General features: G+C 39.0%; 2 protein-coding genes across 8 annotated transcripts in view; one reads left to right on the top strand and one right to left on the bottom strand.

Annotated features, from left to right (window-relative positions):
- The window catches only part of LOC149561932 (uncharacterized), a 240421-nt gene that overhangs the window by 126106 nt on the left and 93296 nt on the right, over positions 1-21019 (top strand). The gene's annotated exons all lie outside the window — the stretch shown is intronic.
- LOC149561933 (uncharacterized) lies at positions 8822-15761 on the bottom strand. The gene is made up of 5 exons (XM_089824167.1): positions 15436-15761; positions 10193-10425; positions 9925-10077; positions 9376-9776; positions 8822-9238 (listed from the first exon to the last, which is right to left on the bottom strand). Exons 1-5 carry the CDS (start codon positions 15759-15761, stop codon positions 8822-8824), a joined length of 1530 nt encoding a protein of 509 aa, XP_089680293.1.

Here is a 21019-nt window from a genome sequence, read left to right on the forward strand (position 1 = left end):
TTACTCCCCCTTTTTGACAATAATGCCAAAGAGTTATACAATATATTCATACAGAGACACCAAAATTTTGCAAAATTTTGCCAAAAAAAAAATCTTGGCCATATTTCATGAGCATTGTATTAGAAATTTCATTGCAATTAAGGAGATAATAGTTGTTGGTGTCATTTGAGCAATTCAATTTCATTATTTATCTGCTAGTTAGTTTGTATACCAACTGTTTGTTAAAATGCCAGTTGGCTGTAGGTGTTCATTTCTCATGCTTAGATCATATATATGCATTGAATATTGTCAAAATTAGTTGCACATTCATGTTAGGTCATTGTGTAGTCCATTTTGAGTCTTCTAGCACAAGATTCTCATTGATGCAAATTGAAGGAAGAGTCATTTAAAGCAAGCTAAAATACTATATCAGTCATATGTCCCTTGCATGTGAATTGTTTGATGAAATTCCTTGAGCTTTTATCAGCATTTTGAGAGCAGATTTGAGTAGGGTCATTACAAGGGGGATGTCCTAGACCCTTTTGCTTGTCCCGGGGACGTTCCTGTCTTAGAAACCTTGTCTTTTTGGGTGGGGACGCATCCTCGGGATTTGTAGGTTTCAATGCATCTTAGATTGGGCCAATTTGGTGTTTGCACACACTATTTCTAGTAGTTGGGCTAACCTTTGTTCATCCAACATTGTAATATTTCATATTTGAATGTTAGGTGTAGCTTTATCTTGTTTTGAAAATATATTTTGATTTTAATCACCTGAGTCTCTTATATTGCCACTTTATGACTCAAGTGACTTGTAGTCCTTTGCCTAGTAAGACAAATTTGTTTTAAAATGGGGCTATTTGACATCTTAAGTGCCCAAGGAGGAGGAGATTGTTTTTTTAAGATTGGGGCCTTCAATATTTTGAACTCCATGTTGGGAGACTAGAAAAATAATTGTATTTAATCCCACATGGATTAGTGAAAAGGGTGGAAAGAAATTTTGTGGAGCTCATTTTGGAGGATGTTGATGATTTGGATATTGTTATGCTTTTGATTTTTTAAGGAGTTGTAGATTTGTCTTCTTGATTCATTAAGGCCACAACCCTTGTAGGCATGATTTCTCATGTTGTTAAAAGAGATGATTTGGGGAATCAATTTGGTGATTTCATATGAAGATCACAATTGAGCTTTAACTATGTTTGGGTGGTCATCTTCCTTATTCCAAGGTTGTAGATTGAAGAAGAGTTGGGAGGTGTTGTTTTTTGTTGGCATTGTCGGTCACCAATTCAAAATGCTAACAACTTGAGAAATTCATAGTTCCTCTAGCCAAATTCTTCTACAACTCCTTGTCAAATTTCTCTTTACACAAATCAAGAAATAACAAAGGAAAAAAGTTTGATTTTAGTCATTTGGCTTTATTATTTAATAGAATTCCCATAGACAAATCGACCATGAGTCTTTTGCACCGCACTTCTCATTACTTATTTTTTTTTTCTTTTGTTAATTTGGGCATGGACTTAGGGAAATGTTTTATTAACCACTTTACAATATATTCATTTAATGCACTTTATAATTTGACTTAATAATCATTTAAAATGTCCTTTTATAATAAGTCATTAAATGCTCTCACTTCGTAACTTGACTTTATAATAATAAATCCCCTTTAATTACAAAGTCACATGAATTCAATATAATATTAACTTAGAATAATATTTTATTATTAAAGTAACATGTTAATTATAGCTAAATATGATAAGTCTATTAGAAACCATTACTTAATGATTTTGACTTCATCCTCCATTGCTCCCATTGTCAATCTGGATGCATTACTAAATATAGTAAGGGTCCCTCTATTATGTCCACTGAATTACTATAAATAGTAAGTCCATCTAAATGAAACTAGAAACCTCTCAATACCAATACCTTGGAACAAGCGAATAATCAAATGAGTCAAACAGTCACAATGATCATCTGAAGAGCTCCAAAACTCCTTGACTGGACCCTCAATACAACTCTATTATCCTATGAGGGTCAGAAAATAGGCTAATCCTTTAAAAGTTGATGTTCACAAAAAGGGGACATTATAGTCCACCTCTCTTGAAATTGCTTGTTGCTAAGCAATCTGAAAAACAAATAATGAACTAGTTCACTCAGATCACAAGGGTAGAATTGTGTAATGTCTATGAATTCGCCAACTGCTGTGACATAATGATTAGTACCATAGTTCACAAACTTTGCGAGTACTCTCCGAGTTGCTGATTACTCTCAAATATTTTCTTGTGTGAGTACTCACAATTTTAATGCTCGTGTTTTTATAGATGTAAAAAATATATGTAAAAATGTTAATGTGGGTAAAATGCTGGTTAAGATGGATTTTTCACATGTTAGCACTATAAAACTATTCAATTTCTCTATTAAGGTGTGGATTTCTAATCACATACATTTTATAATTGAATTTTACAAAAAAATTGCTTCTTTAAGAGATTAATTTTTGACACTTTCTAAGTTGTCAAATCTATGCTAATTTTTTGCGGAGTTGAAAATTTTGGGCTTGCCAAGTACTTCGAGTCTGAGTTTGCAAACTATGATTAGTACAGCCTTTAATAGATACTAAACCAAATTTATTCTGATTGTAGGTGTCACAAGAGTGAACATTTCACAGGGAAGTAGATCAAAAAGGTGCAAAAGCTTGCTTTCGAAAACTGTGCAAAGTGAGCTATTATATAGATTGGCCAACCAATGTGTAGCTAAACTTTGCATCAAAAAGTGGTCATGCATAGGAGGATTAAATGAAAAATCAGATGCACTCCTCTTTATGTAAACTCCATAAACTAGAAGGATTCCAAGCTTTGAAACAAAAGCTTGTCACGAAGAACATCCTCAAACTTCAGCTTATCAACTCAAAACTCAAATCTCACCATGGCCAAAGTGGTGAAGCCAATCAATGGGACCCACCCAAACTCTAGGGCTAACCCTGTCGTCACTCGGGTCCCAAAGTGTGTTGAACCCACATCCATCAATACTATGGATATAAGAAAATATAAAGGTGTCGATGTTGGACTAATTGCCAGCCTTCCCCTTCGGGATTCGTGACATGGCTTAACTGCCTCCTGTGTTCTATAAGTCTAGTGGCTGTATCAGGCATTAATAGGTCGATCTTTTGGTGCAACGACAACTCTAGCTTGTAACAAGTGGTATCAGAGCTTGGTCACAGCATGGAATCCCCTTGGGTAATGCTGAGGGGGGAATTGTTGGACTAACCACTAGCCTTCCCTTTCAGGATTCGTGACATGGTTTAACCGGCTCCTGTGTTCTATAAGTCTAGTGGTTGTATCGAGCATTAACAAGTCGATCTTTTGGTGCAACAACAACTCTAGCTTGTAATAGTTGATAACACTATCACTATCTCCATGTCCTCTACAAGGCTCCCATGGATGTTCTAATTCTGCAAGTAATCTAGTTTGCAATCACTTATCCCATCTACTATAGATGACAAATACTCATCCCATAAGAGTTGGTACAACCTCGAAGCCAACCCACACCAATTCATCATCAAATCCTTTGGGTGTGAATCAGAAAAGGAGCGACGAGTACTCCCTATGTAATCTTCATAAACAACTTCCACCTCGGTCAAGTCTTGATTGTAAAAGCTTTGAATATAATCCCTATGATTTGACTCATCACCAACAACACTTGCTGTGGATATAAGCATAGGACAACTTGATGCAACATGTGGTTCTTTTTTGCTGTCAATAGACGCACTCATCCCGATAGTGTCAACTATATTTGTAACTGTGATAAGGGTGGCCACATCCTCAACCTACTCACCACTATAATTTGTGGATATAAGGTCATTACCAACTACCACTGTGGATGATTGTGTTGCATTTGAGCTGGTGAAGAATGTGTGCAACTCAACTCCATAGAAAGTGCCGCAGTCAATGACTAAGACTCATGAAGAGCCAAATGCTCTCTCCAATGAATCCATAGTGATTCCTAGCTCATGGGTGATCTCATCTACCTCATCTACCTTCCCTTTCAATGCATCATAACAAATACTATCCCACTCAAGAAGAAATTCCCTATCACAAGTAGTTGCAAGTAATTATGTTTCATTATCCCAATAGCTTCTCCTAGTGAATGAAACTTTGCAAGGTAAAGGCCACTATCATCGTGCTCATCTGACTAAGAAGTATCCTGACTGAATGTAGCCAATATCGGATGACAAACATTGAAGTGCTCTATAATTATGACAATCAATGTATCGCTAACCTTAGGTTGCCCAACCAAATGGTGTCTTTGGAATTCAAGACTCTCGTGCAAGCTCTCTAAAACAAGCTCTACACTATAATACGAGGCTATATCAATAACACCATTGAAATGTCCCCTTTTTTGACATGCTTCTACAAATGATCAAGTTGGTTCATTATAGCTACCCTTGTGAGTTGACAGTGTGATTTGGGGGTCTCAACGGTGGACTTACTATTTTTAATGTCTAAATTAGGTGGTTGCCATATTTGGCAGTGCAGATGGTGCTTGCTATTGGTCATCGCCTACAGTGGATTGGGCTATTAATTGTGTGAGCTCATATTTATTAGTTAATTATTAAAGTTGCATTATTATAATCATAATATTTTATTTAAATATGTTATTAAAAGATATTATTAAAAATAGTCATGTTGGTGAAGTTTTTGGAATTGAGTTCTTTAAGGAAACTTTTGCCAATGAGGGATTATAAATATAAGCTCATTTCATTGCAACAACATTCGATTGTTGTTTGCTTGGTTCGTCGGTTGATGGTGAGGGTTTGTATTGTGAATCTAGAAGACTGATTCTTCTTGGATTGGTTTCAATTTGTTGCTGAGGTATGGCAAATTGTTGTATTCTTCTCTACAGTTGCATTCTGTGGCCGAGAAGACTACTAAATTAGTTTAAAGACTTCCATTGGCTATGATCACTGTGGTTGGAAGGTATTTGGATTTGTAGTTGAGGAATTTGTGAATTTAAGTGTTTGGGACCCTAGTTGTGAACATTATGACTAGTGTTACATACTAAGTCTAATGACCCCATTTTTAGCAGGTTCCTGTAGTTGGCTAGGTCAGTTCACCATCGTGACCCTTGTGAGCTGACAGTGGGATTTGAGGGTCTCAGTTGTGTGGTTGTAGGCTTTCTAGCAGCCTATGGTGTGTTTTGGCTTTGTTTGAGGGACTTAGTATTTATAGTAAGTCAATTTGTTGATTTCAATGAGCTCTGTTGAGTTAGAGGAGTTGGAGGATGCTCTCAGTTTTTATTTCGAGCTTCCAGTTTGAGCTCCAAGAATCTTGGAGGGAGTGCCTATTTATAGTAAGTCACCCTGTTAGATTCATTCATCAACTTTCATCATCATGATCACTTTGGTGTTGTCAACTTTTGACTCTGATGCCTCTTTAGTTGTTTTCGCAAGATGGGTGAATTTGTTTATCGCACTGGGTAAAAGGATACTTATCGCATGTAGTATAGTAAGATATAACACATAACAAATATTTTATTCATATATGCAATATGCACTCCAATGATTACAATATGATTCTGATGATTACAATGATGATCCAAAGTCCCTTCCGGACGGTGTACATATACTTTTTTGAAGGGATGACAACTATCACATGCCCATTCGGATACTATTCTACCCGTCGGCTACAATATAAAATTTACTGACAACATCATCCCCCCAAAAAGTAAATTCGTCTCCGGATGCCAATACAAGAAAACTCAAAATAAACAACTAATTACATCAATGTATAAGTACCAAGCAGAGGGATGGGCCCTTGGCATAGTGGCTCTCCGCACCCTCAGTTCTTCCAACTCTGTTCATAGCTTGTATACTTGCTCCTTCTGAACTTTCAATTTGGCCTCAACCTCCATCTGAAGCTCCAAAGCTAATTGCATCATACCAACAATCTCTTCCAACTCTCTCTCCTTCTTGTTCACTACTCGCTTCTCTGCTGCTAACTGTTCCTTCTCCGCTGCCAATTTCTATAGCTGACTTTGTCTGGCTAACAAGGCTACCCTCTCGAATTCCCAGGCTGCCCTCTTTGTGGCTAGCTTGCCAGTTGACTCCTCCCGAGCCTTCTTAGCTGCTACTTAATCCGCCTGGCTCCTGCGAAGGGTGTAATATGCCTCCCTATGTATCTCCACTATCTCATGAGTCAAAGCCTCTACTCGGCTCCCTATACTAGGATCTTTCATTGTGGCCCAATCTTGTCACATCTTTGCAGTCTCCACATTGGGCCATCCCTGTTCCTCAAAATAGACTATAAAGGCAGCCAGCAATCCTAATTTCATGAAGGATACTACTCCCTTTAGCTCCTTTACTACTGAGTCTAAACCTTGTATCTTTGCAAAGGCCACTACTTAGAGTGCCCAAGACGCTAGAGCTGCTACATCAGCGAAGAATGCCTCTCTCATCCCTGAGTCTGGCGCTAGTGGATGTTGCTGCACACCAATAGCCCTCTCTACTGCTTCCGCCATCCGCTCAAAAAGGCTATGTGGTAGTCCCTTATCCTGTGTCGGTTCCTCCACTTGAGTCTTCAAAGGGTTTTCCTTTGGAACTGCTTCTTGTGTAGGTGTTTGCATGTATGTCACTCGAGGTACTGTGGTACGGTGGAACCATGTACTCAAGTATGTGCTCAACTTTAGGGTGATGTTCTCTTTATCTCACTTAGCCGTATCCACAATGCCCGTTGCATCAGAACCCACTACGTCTAATTGGACACCCGCCACCCTCAAACCCTCGCCTCTCGGTATCTCCATTACTCCTACCTAAGTGTCCATCTTTGCATCTGGTGCAAGTACATCAACCTCAGCCTTTGGTAAAGCCTAATGAGCAAGCTCCATTGTTACCTCCAGAATGACTGTCTTCGTTGGTGTCGGATGTGCCTCTGCTAGTGCCTCAGGAATAGCTCGTGTCTTTGCTTGTACTTTTGCGGTAAGCTGAATCGCAACTGAAGCTGGCGCATCACTACTGGCTGCCTAAACTGACCAAACCTTGGAATACCATGAATAACTACGGGAGCTAAATGTGCTGTAGCTGAAAGTGCAGGGTGTGGGAATCTCAATGGTGTAGTTGTAATTACCTCTACCTCCTCCCCATCAGTCCCACTTTCCTCCAAAGAAGTCTCCTGCTGACCATTGTTAGTATTTCTACTGTTTGGTCTTGGTCGTTTCTGTCCAATTGTCTTGGTGCCAAGTGTATCAAGATGTCTCCACTGCATAATTGGGGGTTCGTCTAGTGCATCATTGGGGATCATTCTCATTTTCGCCTCCAAGAATAGGCTAATGGCATAATGCGGCATGTAGAATGTCTTGTGCTATAATGTCATGAATTCATACATCCGTTCGGCCAACAATGCAGCCCAGTCATACACCCTACCATGCAGAATCCTGGTCATAATTGCCACATTTGGGAAGGAAATGGTTGAGGCGCGGCTAGAGCCTGTGAGGTGACTCTTCACAACGTCCATCAAATAGTGCTAGTGACCTCCTGCACATTGGATTTTTTCAACCCTCTACCCCTCGATGTGTCCGTGAGAGCTTCCTGTTCTGCCTATGTCAGATCCTTGCATACAAGCTGTATCAAATGTGTTTACTTCCTAGCTTAACTTTTTAGGTTTACTATCTATCAAAGAAACGTGAATCGGAATCGGCAAGGCCGAATCGAATCAAGAATCGGCAATGAATCGGCAATGAATCGGCCATGAATCGGCAAATTTGAAAAAACCCTTTAAATTTAAAGATTTTAACAATTTAAAACTTATTTCATGCACCCTTTATTGAATATAACTTAAGCACACTATAACATCATCAAATAGAAGTTAAAACTTAACATACATAAACATGAAACATAAAATCCATCACATACGTAACTATGTTATCTAAGATTCTAAAATGTAAATTGTAGGCTAGCTGAAGTAAATAGAAATCAAATGATCATAATGATTTAAATCATAGAATGTATGTAAGATGATCCATAAGACATCAAATCATAAATTTATGTAAGAATCTAAGATGAAGATCCATGAAAGTTTGAAACTTTGAAACATATGTCTATCAATGATTCAGTATCAATATCTGTAAACAAAATATAAAAACAAGGCTCCAGCTCAAGCCTCAGGCTCATAGTCATCATCATCCTCAACATCATCCTCAAGCTCGGCTACAGCCTCAGCCTCAGCCTCTGAGTATCCAGTCTGCCTAGTAGCAAGGCGTCTAATGTAGGTCCTAGAGGACTGTCGAGCCATATCTCCTGCATATAAGATGGGCTCACGAATGTCGCTAGGGCCTGTGTCTGTGCGTGCACGTGTGCGTCTACCAATGCCTGAAGAATGTGCTCTAGCTGCCTCAGCCTCTATATCCACCTGGTCAATCCACGCACGGTCTTCCTCAGTGAAGACTGGATCTACAACCTCTGTGAGCCACTCTGATTCTGGATCAATCTCCTTCAGAATGATCGGAGAGGAGTCAGTGCCCAAAATCTGTCTGATCCTAAGACGGAGGTTGTAATGAACGAAGACAAGATCATTCAACCTTTGCACTGTCAACCTGTTTCTCCTTTTCGAGTGGATGTGCTCGAACATGGACCAACTGCGCTCACATCCTGAAGCGCTGCTTGGCTGACTCAGAATACGAATGGCAATTTTTTGAAGTTTTGGGGTTGTGGCCCCAAACATTTGCCACCATCTATTTGAAATAAGGGAAAATAAAAATAATTAGTCTCATTTACAAATTACAAATTACAAGTTAACTCTAAAATTACATAATCAACTTTAAGTTTAGAATCTAGATTCATGAACATTGAATATATTATTTAATTTTTACGTGGCTGTATTGTTTCCCGAGCATCTATGGCTACCCTGCTAGAGAAAAGTGGCCCTTCTTTATTATTGAACTTATCAAGCTCAATAATTGCAGCACTGCTATCCTCATCAGTACTCAACCTCTGGATCACTGTATATAATCCGGTGAGAACCTCCTCATCCGCCTTGAAGTCAGGACGGAAACGAAATGCCGAATTCAAAAAGTAAGCTGCTGCATGGATGGGTTTGTGGAGCTGATTCTGCCATCTCCTATCAATGATGTCCCAAATAGGGGCATACTTCTCCTGCACTCCTGCATACTGAGCTCTAATGGCCTCCTTGGCCCTATCCATGCCCTCATATATGTAGCCCATAGAGGGCTTCTCCCCATCAGCAGTTTGTAGGAGAGATACAAGAGGCTCAGTGGCCTACATATAAAGTAAAACAAAAATTTGAGTCAAAACTTAAACATAGAATAATTCAATAATATAAAGTAAAACTAAATCATTAAACAATTAGCATAGTAAACTGTAAAATATTAAATGTTAAATTGCAATAAAATTACCTTAAGTATTTCTCTAGCAGGTTTCCAAAAACCATCATCATCAAATATGCAATCCACCACATCTATCCCTGCAGTGGTCGTAGCATAGGAAGATGAAATCCACTCCCGCCCAACAAACATGCTCCTCAAATCATCCCTTGATGTCAACAAGGACTGCAAGGTGATGAAATTCGAGGCAAACCTCGTAATCCCTGGACGAGCTAACTCTTTGTCTCCTGTGTACTTCCTCATTGTGCTAAGGACAAATGAATGATTATAAATAAACTTACATATGTTTTTTGCCCTTTCCACACATGACTTGACCCACTCAAGTTTGCCAATTTCCTCCAACATGAGGTCAAGGCAGTGTGCTGCACAAGGGGACCAAAATATGGTGGGGTGCCTCTCCATCAAAAGTTTGCCTACAACAATTTTAAGATAATTAGAAATTCAAATTTCAAACATGTTAGAACTTAGAACTTAGGAAACTTAGAAATTCTAAGTTAGAATTAGAAAAAGTTCAAAATTCAAATAAATTTATTTTCAAAACTTAAAAAGTTAAAAGTTTACCTGCAGCAACATAACTTGCTGCATTATCCGTCACCACTTGCACCACATGTTGTTCCCCCACCTCTGCTATAACTTCCTCAATAACCTCACATAAGTATGTGGCGTTTTTTACATGAGCAGAAGCATCAATGGATTTGAGGAACATGGTATATCCTACAAGTAACAAAACAATGAATTATAATTACTATTAGCAATCAACAAATCAAAATTTGAAATAGTCAATCACGATTCAAAATTATGTATGTAGGAAAGTAGAATGATCAATCACCTCCACAGGATACAAGAAAATTGAGGAGTGTTCTTCCCCTCCTATCTGTCCAACCATCAGTCATGATGGTGCAACCCTTTTCGATCCACTCCTTTCGGTTGTCCTCAAACTCATGCCTCATATCCTCAACCATTTCCTCCAGGAGGTATCCACTCAACTCAGCCTCAGTTGGGGCTTTAAACTCCGGACCACAAATGGCAACTGCATCTATCATGTTTTGCCAATAAGGAGTCCTGTCACAAATAGATAATGATATTGATTAGAAATTTAGATGTCAAAAACTAAAATCATAAAACAAGTAGATATAATTAAAGTTTTACTTTTACTTTTAACTTTAACTTTGAAGATAACAAAGAAAAAAGAATCAATTACCTGGCTGCAATAAATGGAATGTTGCAAAAGTACCAGAATTTGCAAATCTCTTTTCTGGCAGCATCATGAATCTCCTTGTTCAAACCCATGCCCTCAAGCGTGGGTTGGGAGCCAGGAGTAGTGCGGGGCACAAAGTAACTATCCATTCTGCTTTTCCGCACTCTAGGCCGCAATAGGTTGGTGTTGGACTCTGTCTCAGTATGAGACCGACTACCACTAACACTCACATGAGCACTAGCACTAGGATGAAAAGGAGGCCTAGAAGAACCCTCCCCAACACAACCTACGGATGCGGAAGCTGATGCAGATGCACTTGCAGATGTAGATGCGGTTGCAGATGTGGGAGCACGGGAGCCAATACCTCTTAACCCTTCAAGTTGCATTTTCTTAGTCAACTTGTCTTGTTCAATTTTTTCTAATGCCACTAAACAAGAGCGTTTTGCCTCAGCGGTTTGTTGAGTGCAAACTGTGACATCATGGCCAGGTATGCCAGCAATGTGGTATTTCAATCTATAGATACCTCCCGAATTTATTTTTTCTTTGCAAAATATACATTTTGTTTGATATTTGGTTCTCCCAGGAAACTCTTCATTATATTTCCAACATTCATCTTTTTTACCCATTGTGGAAATTGGAAAATGAAAGCAAAGGGCTGCTGCAATAAAAAAATTCATGTAAAAAATCAAAGTTTGCAACTAATAAACAAAAACTACAAAACAACAAACCCTAGTTTGCAATTTAGTAAAACTAAAAATAAAAAACATTCAAGATTTGCAAATGAACACTAAAAAAATTTAACAAAAAATGCATACTACACTAACATGCAAAAAAAAAACCAAGACTTACCTCTTGCAAATGAGTTGAGGAGTGTTGATATTGACTCCTTAATGCTCCCAATGCAATTTATGGCCTCCCCAAATGGACTTCTGATCTCTTTGGTGCTCTTCCTTCTTGCCGGTTGGAAACCTATGGATTCTCTTTTCTCTTCTTCTCTCTCACTCTTCCTCTCTTCTACTCATACTAAGCAAATAGAAGGCTCTTTAGGGTTATAACAAAGAGGAAAGTCAACTTAGAAAGCAAATAAAACATGTGTTTTTTTTTAAAAATTGAACTTTCTATCCTTGCTGCCCCGGCCGATTTCTGGAGATTCACGATGGCGATTTTGGTTTTTTTTTTTTCCATGAATCGCCGATTTTGGCGATTCAGGTGATTCACGCGAAAAAATCGCCACTAGCGATTTTCGATTCCAAAAAAATCGGGAGCCATGAATCTTATCGCGATTTCGGCGATTTCATGGCGATTTTTGGAACTATGCTATCTATCTTCCTTCCTCCTTGTGCATGGCCAGGTATCCTGAATACTCGTGTGAAGTTGGCTAGTTTGAATGATTCCACCTAGTTGCAACCAAGGTACTCAAACATATTGGTTTGAGAGAACCTATCGCACGTTTCTCTCATGATGCATAGGAACCCTTCATAATCTCTGATACTGAATACAAGAATTTTCATCACCCATTCAACTTGTGCCTTTCAAATGCTGGGCTTTATCGGATGGTTAACAGGTGCTTCCTACCACCACATCTGGCATTCTACACCATTTAATCCTTCAAATGCAACATTCTGTGCTTTGGGAATATCTGTCGCAATCGATTGTGTTTGATGCTTCCCTTCTTTTTGCTTGGTCTTGTACTGGTTCCTCCTGCTATACGGACTCTGGATGGCAATGTCTTCACATACTTGTTCATGGCTGCAGTTGTAGCTAAATCCTCCTCTAATTTCCTTTTCCAAGTTCTCTTGCGGGTTGAATGCATAGCTGTCACCTTTTTGTCGTTTTTCTCAAATAAAACAAAATCCGTTAGGTAAATTACTTCCTTTCGTACAATCTTATTTCACAATTCTCTTGCCTTTGGTGTCCATACGGATCTATATGTTTCCTTTACTCTGATTTTGTCTTTGCTCCACTGTTGTATGACTTCTTTCCCCAATTCTGTTTGCTGTATGGCTATGATTTTCCCTCCTCCTAAGGTTGTATGGCTCCTGCTTCCTAAAGAGTACGGCTACATTCTTCTATTCACTATGGCCGTATGGATGGAATAATGGTCTCCCAGGTCTGGTATGATTGCTTCTGAATTTGCCTTTACTGAGTGTGTAACTCCTTATTGCAGGGCCATACGGCTTTAGCTCTTCTTCTGATATTGTCCATATGGCTTTATACTCCCTTCTTCCTTAGCTGTACAATGTCTAAGGTTTCTGTATGACTTCCACTTCTTGAAAAATGTCATACAGTGGTCAATCACTTGTAATGCTTTGTGATTGTTTTACGGCAACTGTCTCTTATACTGGCTATGATATCTACCATACAGTATCTGGCTTGTCGTACGGTTAGTCTTTTTCCTTTGCCGTATAGTGACCATATGGTTGGTCTCTTTCCTTTTTCGTACGGTGACTTCCTATTACCAGTATTCAAAATGTCGTACGATGTTTTCTTCTATGAATGGTGCCTCTCCTTTGTTAGTACGGGTTGGTTCATGGCTGCACAGTCAAGGTTCTCTTTCATCCAACTTTCATACAGGTTCTTTTGCTATGTGGCCATATGGTGCTTTCCCTTGTTTCCTGTTGTCGTATGGTTTCTACAAGTGGATGCAATGAATGCTTCCTCAAGTACTTCCATACGGGCCATACGGGCTCTATCTCATTTCCTGCTTTTTGGTTTTTACATAGGTTGTACGGTATTTATTTGTTCGACCATTGCTATAGGGCTTTCATATCCGTATGGCTGTACGATCACTACTTTAATACTTGTGCCTCCTTTCACAAGTCATACAATGGTTTATGTAGTACTCTTTTAACTTTTATCTCTCGGAAGGCCATACAGTTCTAAGATGATTCTCTTGACTAATGTTCTCCTATTTATATTTCCTTATTATGCCTATCAGTTTAAAAGTAAAAGATTTCATTTTACACTTATTTTACATTTATACATTAATATTCATTATTTATTCTCAGTTCGTCCGCGAGAGCACATTATTTTTTTCGTGATAGATTTTCAACTTCAATCCATTTATTGCGTAGGGCACTTCCTTTCCAGCTAGCGTCCATTATTTGATTGCCCCATTATCGCCAACTTCTCATATCTTGTATGGTCCAACCCATTTAACTTTGAACTTTCCCGGCTTGATCTCATTTCGCCCATTATACTTCAAAACTAATTGGCAATTGAAACCTATTTAATTTTAAATGCTTATCATGCCATGCCTTCCGCCTATTTTGTGTAACTTCTGTGGCCCATTGTGCCTCCAGTCATTGCTCATCTAGTTTATTCATGTAATACAATCTCTGCCTTAGGCTTTCCATGTCACCTAGTTTGTTCTTGACTGCTATCCTCAAACTCAGTACCATGAACTTTGTTGGTACGACTGCCTATTGTCCGTACATCAGCTAAAACAGAGTGTGTCTGGTTGTTACCTTATATGAAGTGCGATACACCCATAATGTTGATGGTAGCTTTTCTTCCCAATCTTCTCCCTCAACTGCACAAGATTTTTAAATCACTCCGACTAGGATCTTATTCATGGCTTCGGCTTGTCTGTTGGCTCTTGGGTAGTATGGGCTTGACGATGAATAATAAATTTTGAATTCAGTAGTTAGCAGTCGGATAACATGATTAACAAAGTGTCCTCCTTGGTCGCTTGTCAATTACAGTGGAATCCCGTACTTGGTTATGATTTGCTCATAGATAAATCTTGCTGTGCTCATTGCAGAGTTGTCCGATAGTGCGCATGCTACCACCCACTTGGTCAAATACTCTGTCGCCACCATGATGTACCTGCATGTAGTTTTGCTTACCTTTAGGGGTCTGACCAAGTCCAAATTTCATCTTTCGAAAAGCTCTTTTGTGTGCAAAGGATTTAGAGGCATGAAGTCCCTCTTCAATGGTTCTCCAGCTCGCTGACATGTGTTGCATGCAACAACCCACTCTCTAGCATCGTTGTGTACGGTTGGCCACCATAACCCTGCCAAAAGTATCTTCTGTGCAGCTATGTCTGGCCCCATGTGTCCTCTTGTTGGTCTCTCATGTGCTTCCTTCAATACCTTCAGGATTTTCTCTTCTAGATTGCATCTTCTTAGAATTTCGTCGAGTCCCATTTTGTATAGTAGCTTGTTGATAAATTGAAATGTCCGGCTCCTTAGCAACAGTTTTCTTCTCTCATTCAGTGGCATCTCACTAGGAAACTATCCTGTTGATAGATACTCCCCGATATGTGCATCCCAAGATGGTAGTACTGCAACGTGAAATAGTTGCGCGTAAAGAAAATCATCATTGAATCCCTCGATGGCTCTTCTAATTTTATCGTCGACAAGTGATCTGCAGTTACTTGACTTTTCCTAGGCCGCACCATAATCTTGAGTGTGAACTCTTGCAATAATAATAACCATCAACTTATTCTTCCTTGAATAATCGACTTATTTACTAGATATAGCAGTGCCTGATGATCTACATAGAATACAAATGGTGTCGCCAGTAAATAATGTTTGAATTTTTGTACTGTGTACACCATCCCTAGTGCCTCTTGCTTTGTCGTACTATAGTTTTTCTCCGCCTTAGATAGTAGTCTACTTGTAAAATACACCAATAGTCCAATCCGTGGTCACCTATCTGTGCCAGTGTTGCTCCAATGGCATAATTCGATGCATCTACATGAACATGAAATGCCTTATCCCAGTTCAAATAGGCTAGAATCGGTGCCGTGGTCAACCTCGTTTTCAATCCATCAAAAGATTCATTCTGCTCCGCTTCCCATTTCTAAGGTTCTCCCTTGCAGGGGAGTTTGTCTAGCGGGTAGGAAATCTTCACCATTTTTTTTGATAAACCTCCAATAATATCCAATGTGTCCTAGAAATGATTTTACTTCAAATACGTTCATATCCAAAATTACTCGAACCTTGTCCGGATCCGTCTTCAGCCCTTCTTTGCAGACTATGTGTCTTAGCAGCTTCCCTTGTGGTACCATGAACTTACACTTCTTCAGATTCGGTGTCAATTGTGCCTGTCTGCACCTCTCCATGCATTCTCTGAATGTTGTTATATGTTTATCCTCTGCGCTAAAAATTGACCAATCATCCAGAAATGCTTTAAACTTCCTTACAGACATTTTATCAAATATGGTGAATAAGGCATCTCTAAAAAGTGGTACCATAATCCCGACACTCATTCTTACTATGGGAGATCTACTCATGTGCAAGTAAATTCCACATCCTTAGACTTAAAAGTATAGAGATGATCTTTGATATTCCATGTATGAAGCACATAGGTTGCTAGGCCACTTCAAAGAAGATTTTTCCTAGCAAGCCTTCCAATTCAAAATATAGAGTTAGAAACACATGCTATATGGATAACATGAAATGAAGCGCTTGATAACCTGTCATGTTGAAAACTTTTGCCTTTCATTTAGTATATCCATGCATCTCAGGTCATTAGTTTCAAGTCTCGAGTCATTTTGAGCACTTGTCAATTATGCATTTATGGATCGCTTTCAACAAGGAATGAATGAGGCAGTGATCGAGTCACAAATTGGCGTGTTTTCTCTTTTGCATGGGAGTTACCAAGACGTTTTGAGCGTTTTTGTCCTTGTAGGAGGCTTTGTAGTTGCTATGGAGTGTAGTCCACTATTGGGGGCACCTTTCGTTCAATAGCGGCTATGCAGGTAAGATATGGCAGACTTGCACCAAACCGAAGGTGTAGCGTCTTTTACAAATTGATGTGTTGTTTTCCATCTTACTGGGCATGATTTATTTGTTGTCTCAATTGTGAGGCTTGGCATTAATTTTAACAATTAGGTGCACATTGTTTAACGTACCATCCGCCATTTCCACTAGTAAAGGGTTCAAGTCTCAAAGGATCAATGTGGTGCTGGTTAAAAAAATTGTACGTCATTGACTAGGACTTACAAAATTGTGACTTTAGGCAACATTTCATGAGATTTCTCTCTTCTCTAAGCAATAGGGGTGGCTCCCTTCTTACTGTAGGTGGCTTCAATAGGAACTTAACTAAAGTTACAAAAAGGATGGCTCTCATGATCAATTCCTCTCTTTTCAAGAATGACTTTCATACAACTATAACTTTCCAACATAACAAAAAGTGCCTTATTGTTACGATAAGACCTGTGAGCTCAGAATTGATGTGAGAACAACACCAATGACTCAATGACTCAACATCTGCCAAGAATATAATTGGTCTAGACTCAACATTCACCAAGAATGTCCCATATCTAGTCACAACATTCACCAAGAATGTCCTCAGTCTAGACCCATTAATCACTCAGAATGCTCTGGGACTAGACTCAACATTTACCAAGAATGTCCTTGATCTAGTCTTAGTGTGAAAAGAGATCAAACTCCATGTAATCCTTCTTTGCTGGGAATGAATGTGCTCTTCTATTTGTTGATGCAAATGATCTTCCTTCTAATTTGCTTATTGATTCTAATCTTATTCGCTGAATATGTGATTGTTGGAACGGATCTCGTCACTTGTATTTATTTGCTTGATGTTCATGTTCTGATTGCTGAAGTTTGTCCTTATAATTCTTCGTGAACTAATTTGTTGAAGACAATTCTCCTGATGTGATTAATTGATGTATTTGATTGATTGACTTATTCATTAGAGTGGATTGTAATTTGAATTGCTGAAAATGATTTGTCGTGAGACATGTTTTTATTCTATTGTTGATGATGTCTTTAATTTCTCTTAATTATGGTTTCCATGATGCAAATATCTTCCTTGTTATTAGTTGATATCCTTTGTATTTATGCTCTAGTAAATGGTCATTACACTTTGACTACAAACTCTGGTTTTGGTGATCTTATAAATTCACCAATGACAACAATGTGGTCTCCAAGTCTTATTGTTGAAGAGTTATGAACACGGTTAGCCACCTGATTGTGCATAGAAGTTGCCTATCAATTCCCTGTGATGTTAATGTTTGGTTGTCTTTTGTAAAATCTGAGAATATGATGAGATTGTTTTGACAATTTGTTGATTATCGAGGGGTCTTATGAAAGTTGAAATGTTTTTTCAATTGCAACCAATAGAAATCTCTGCCTTGAAAGATGTCAACAACATAGTTCAATCTCTAATGCTCCCCTAAAATAATTTATGTGTTGATTGTAATTTTGAGATAGTAAATCAGATGTAGCATTTTCCATCACAATACCTCCTTACCTTTTTTTACATCAATAAACGGTCGAGACCTAGATGAATTTATTACATTAGGAAACAACTTTTTAAAACAATGGCACTAGGAGGGACAATGGATTAAGATACCCCTATTTTTGCCTTGAACATTTATACAAATTATATAGGAAGGTAGTTTTCTTCCATTTCATAATCAAGCAGAGAAGATATAGCTCACAACCAACAATGTATGCAATGCAAGACTTTCAACATTAGAAAACACAGTGAATATCTGTGAGGTGTGAGAAGATGGTGAAAATAAAAACAAATAGCAATGAAATATTTGTAGTTGTTGTAATGCAAAGATAACATAAATGTAATATTTTGATTCCCTACTGACACACACTACAAGGTAATTACCAATCGTGGCTAGAGATGCGAAGTTTGTTTGACCGTACCCCAGTTTATGGTGGCTGTGAATCTCCTCTACGGTGGAGATAGGGTGATCGTACGGTATAGGTGTATGGTCTGTACGGTATTGATTAGGATGCACAAATGGGGTACGACGTGGTGTGTTTGTGTCGTGAGTGCAAGGCTACATGGCTATACAGTGGAGTAGTAGGTGGTATGACAAGAGACTAACTTGATCGTACGGTGGAGGATGAAATGGCCGTATGTGTGACAATGATGTTTGTAGGGCCATTTGACAAACTTGTGTAGGGATTGGTGAATGCTTGAAAGAGGCCGTACAGTTGATGCACAAGTTTGGAATGTACGAAAGTTGTAGACAAGAAAGTGGGTAGTATGGACGATGTGACAATAGAGTATATAAACAAGAGATTGAAATTACCCAATATGAATACAAGAGAGTTGATCAAATTAAACACATTGATTCCTTTGATACACAATATGATGGTGCTTTGACTTGCCAGATCCGAGTGAAGTATTACAGGTGATGAAATAGGGTGAGGGATGAATCCCACCGAAACTGGAACAGCCAAGTAGCGAAGATCTTTCACTTCCGAAATGGCGGATAATAGAGAATCCCAATTGGAATTTGCAGTACAAAGAAATAATCCAAAAATGCATACCTAATGACAACCTACAAGTTGTGCTCAAATACCCGCTAGGGGTAACTTTTCGAGGGCATACAAAGATAGTTGACGGCGACACAAACTTCGGAATCAAAACAAAAATGGGTCTGAGATATAATAAATCAATCGGCCCATTAACAATTGTTTGATTAATGATTTATTTTATAATGGGAACATTACAGTCCTACCGTCCCAAATTTTGCTTGCCCTAATGCAAATGCAATGCCAGGTGCCGAGAAATGTGCTCGCCCTCCCAAGTTGCGACAAGTGTTTCCAATGCACCAAATATTCCTTCATCGTGTGGTTCTGCATAGCCTTATCACGTACTTCAATGATCTTGGGTAGTTCCAGAATGCGCTTTCCATTTTCATGGAGTGGTGGAAGGTCTGTGGCTACCGTGATGTTCTACCCTATGACCTGCTTCAGGCATGAAACACGAAAGACATTATGAATGCAGCTCCCCTCTGGAAGTTCCAACTTGTAGATGACTTTACCAATGCGATGAACTACACGATAGGGGCCATAAAATCGTGCCTTCAATTTTTCTTTTCCCTTTAAATTTGATGAGGATTGTCGATATGGCTGGATCCTAAGATAAACCAGGTCTCCTACATCGAAACTCCTATCCATTTTGTGTCTCTTGGCGTACATCTTCTATTGATTTTGTGCTTCAGACATCTGAGGATGTCTTGTCCCTCCTGAAGCAAGTCCCTCGCCCCTGGTGTGTGACTATCACCTAGAACTGTGTTAATGAAGGGAAGGGGTTCATACTCGTATAGAGCTTTGAATGGTGTCATTTTGAGAGACATGTGGTACATGGTATTGTAACAATATTTCCCTAGGTGTATCCATTTGATCCATGCCTGTCGTTGTGTCGAAATGTAGTTCCGAAGGTAACTTTCGAGCCACTTGTTCTCAATCTGATTTTGTCTAGCTATTTGAGGGTGGTACCTAGTACTTGGTGAGAATTCTGTCCCTGCCAACTGAAACAATTCTGTGTAGAAAACACTGATGAATTGACCATCCCGGTCATTGACAATGTTTCGGGGTAGCTTGTGCAGATGAAAGACTTATCTAAGAATAGATCGGCAACTTGTGCTGCCTGAAAATCTAAGGGGATGGCAAAGAAATGTGCATACTTTGTCAGTCTGTCAACCACTACGAAGATACAATCTTTTCCATTCACCTTTGGAAGTCTAGTTATGAAATTCATCGAGATACTTTCTCACTTATGTTTTGGAATTGGCAGAGGTTGCAGTAACTTGACAGGTAGAGTATTTTCTGATTTGTTCTGCTGGCAAACTGCATACTCTCTTACATACTGTAATATGTCTCCTTAAAGTCCCTTTCATGAAAACCTCTCCTTGAGACTTCTGTAAGTTTTGTGGAAGCCCGGATGTCCTGCAATGGGTGAGTCATGTACCTCCTTCAAGATTTTCTGCTTCAGTTTGGATTTTGGCACTAAAAATATCCAACTCTAATAGTAAATGATGTCATCCACCACTTTGTACCAATCATCTTGGGTGTTGCCATCCAATAGCTCATAGACAAATGTGTCTTTGGAATATTATACCAACAAATGCACCTTCCAGTCAGCTGAAATCCAGTCTAGTGAGCAGATGGTGGGTTTCTTGGACAAGGCATCTGCAACCACATTGTTCTTTCCTTTCACATGTTCAATGTCAAGATCAAAAGATTGAACCTTGCTTACCCATTTTTGTTGCCTTTCGTTCAAGTCTCGTTGCTCCAAAAAATATCTCAAACTATTGTGATCCGTACGAACGACAAACTTGGCACCCTCTAGATACTGCCGAAACTTGGTTAGTGCATGTATGATGGCCAACATCTCTTTGTCGTAGATGGAATTTAAGTGTTTTGTTTGCGTAAGCTTCCTACTCTCATAAAGTATGGGGTGTCTATCTTGCATAAGTACTGCGTCAATGCCTTCTCCGTATGTGTCGCACTCCAAAATGAACGGTCGAGTGAAATCAGGTAAATGCAGGTACGGGACAAGTGCTCGTTGCCTCTTTTAGGTTATCAAAAGTGAGTTCTGCCTTTTCATTCCACTAGAAAGACCCTTTCCTTATCATATCTGTTAAGGGTACGCAGAGATGATAGAATCTTTTAACAAACCTCTAGTAATAACTACACAGTCTGAAAAACCCTTGCAAATCTGTATGTGATTTTGGGG

This window comes from Cupressus sempervirens, chromosome 4 (assembly GCF_028749045.1).
Source record: "Cupressus sempervirens isolate cs-2001-9-10 chromosome 4, ASM2874904v1, whole genome shotgun sequence".
NCBI classification, from domain to species: Eukaryota; Viridiplantae; Streptophyta; class Pinopsida; order Cupressales; family Cupressaceae; genus Cupressus; species Cupressus sempervirens.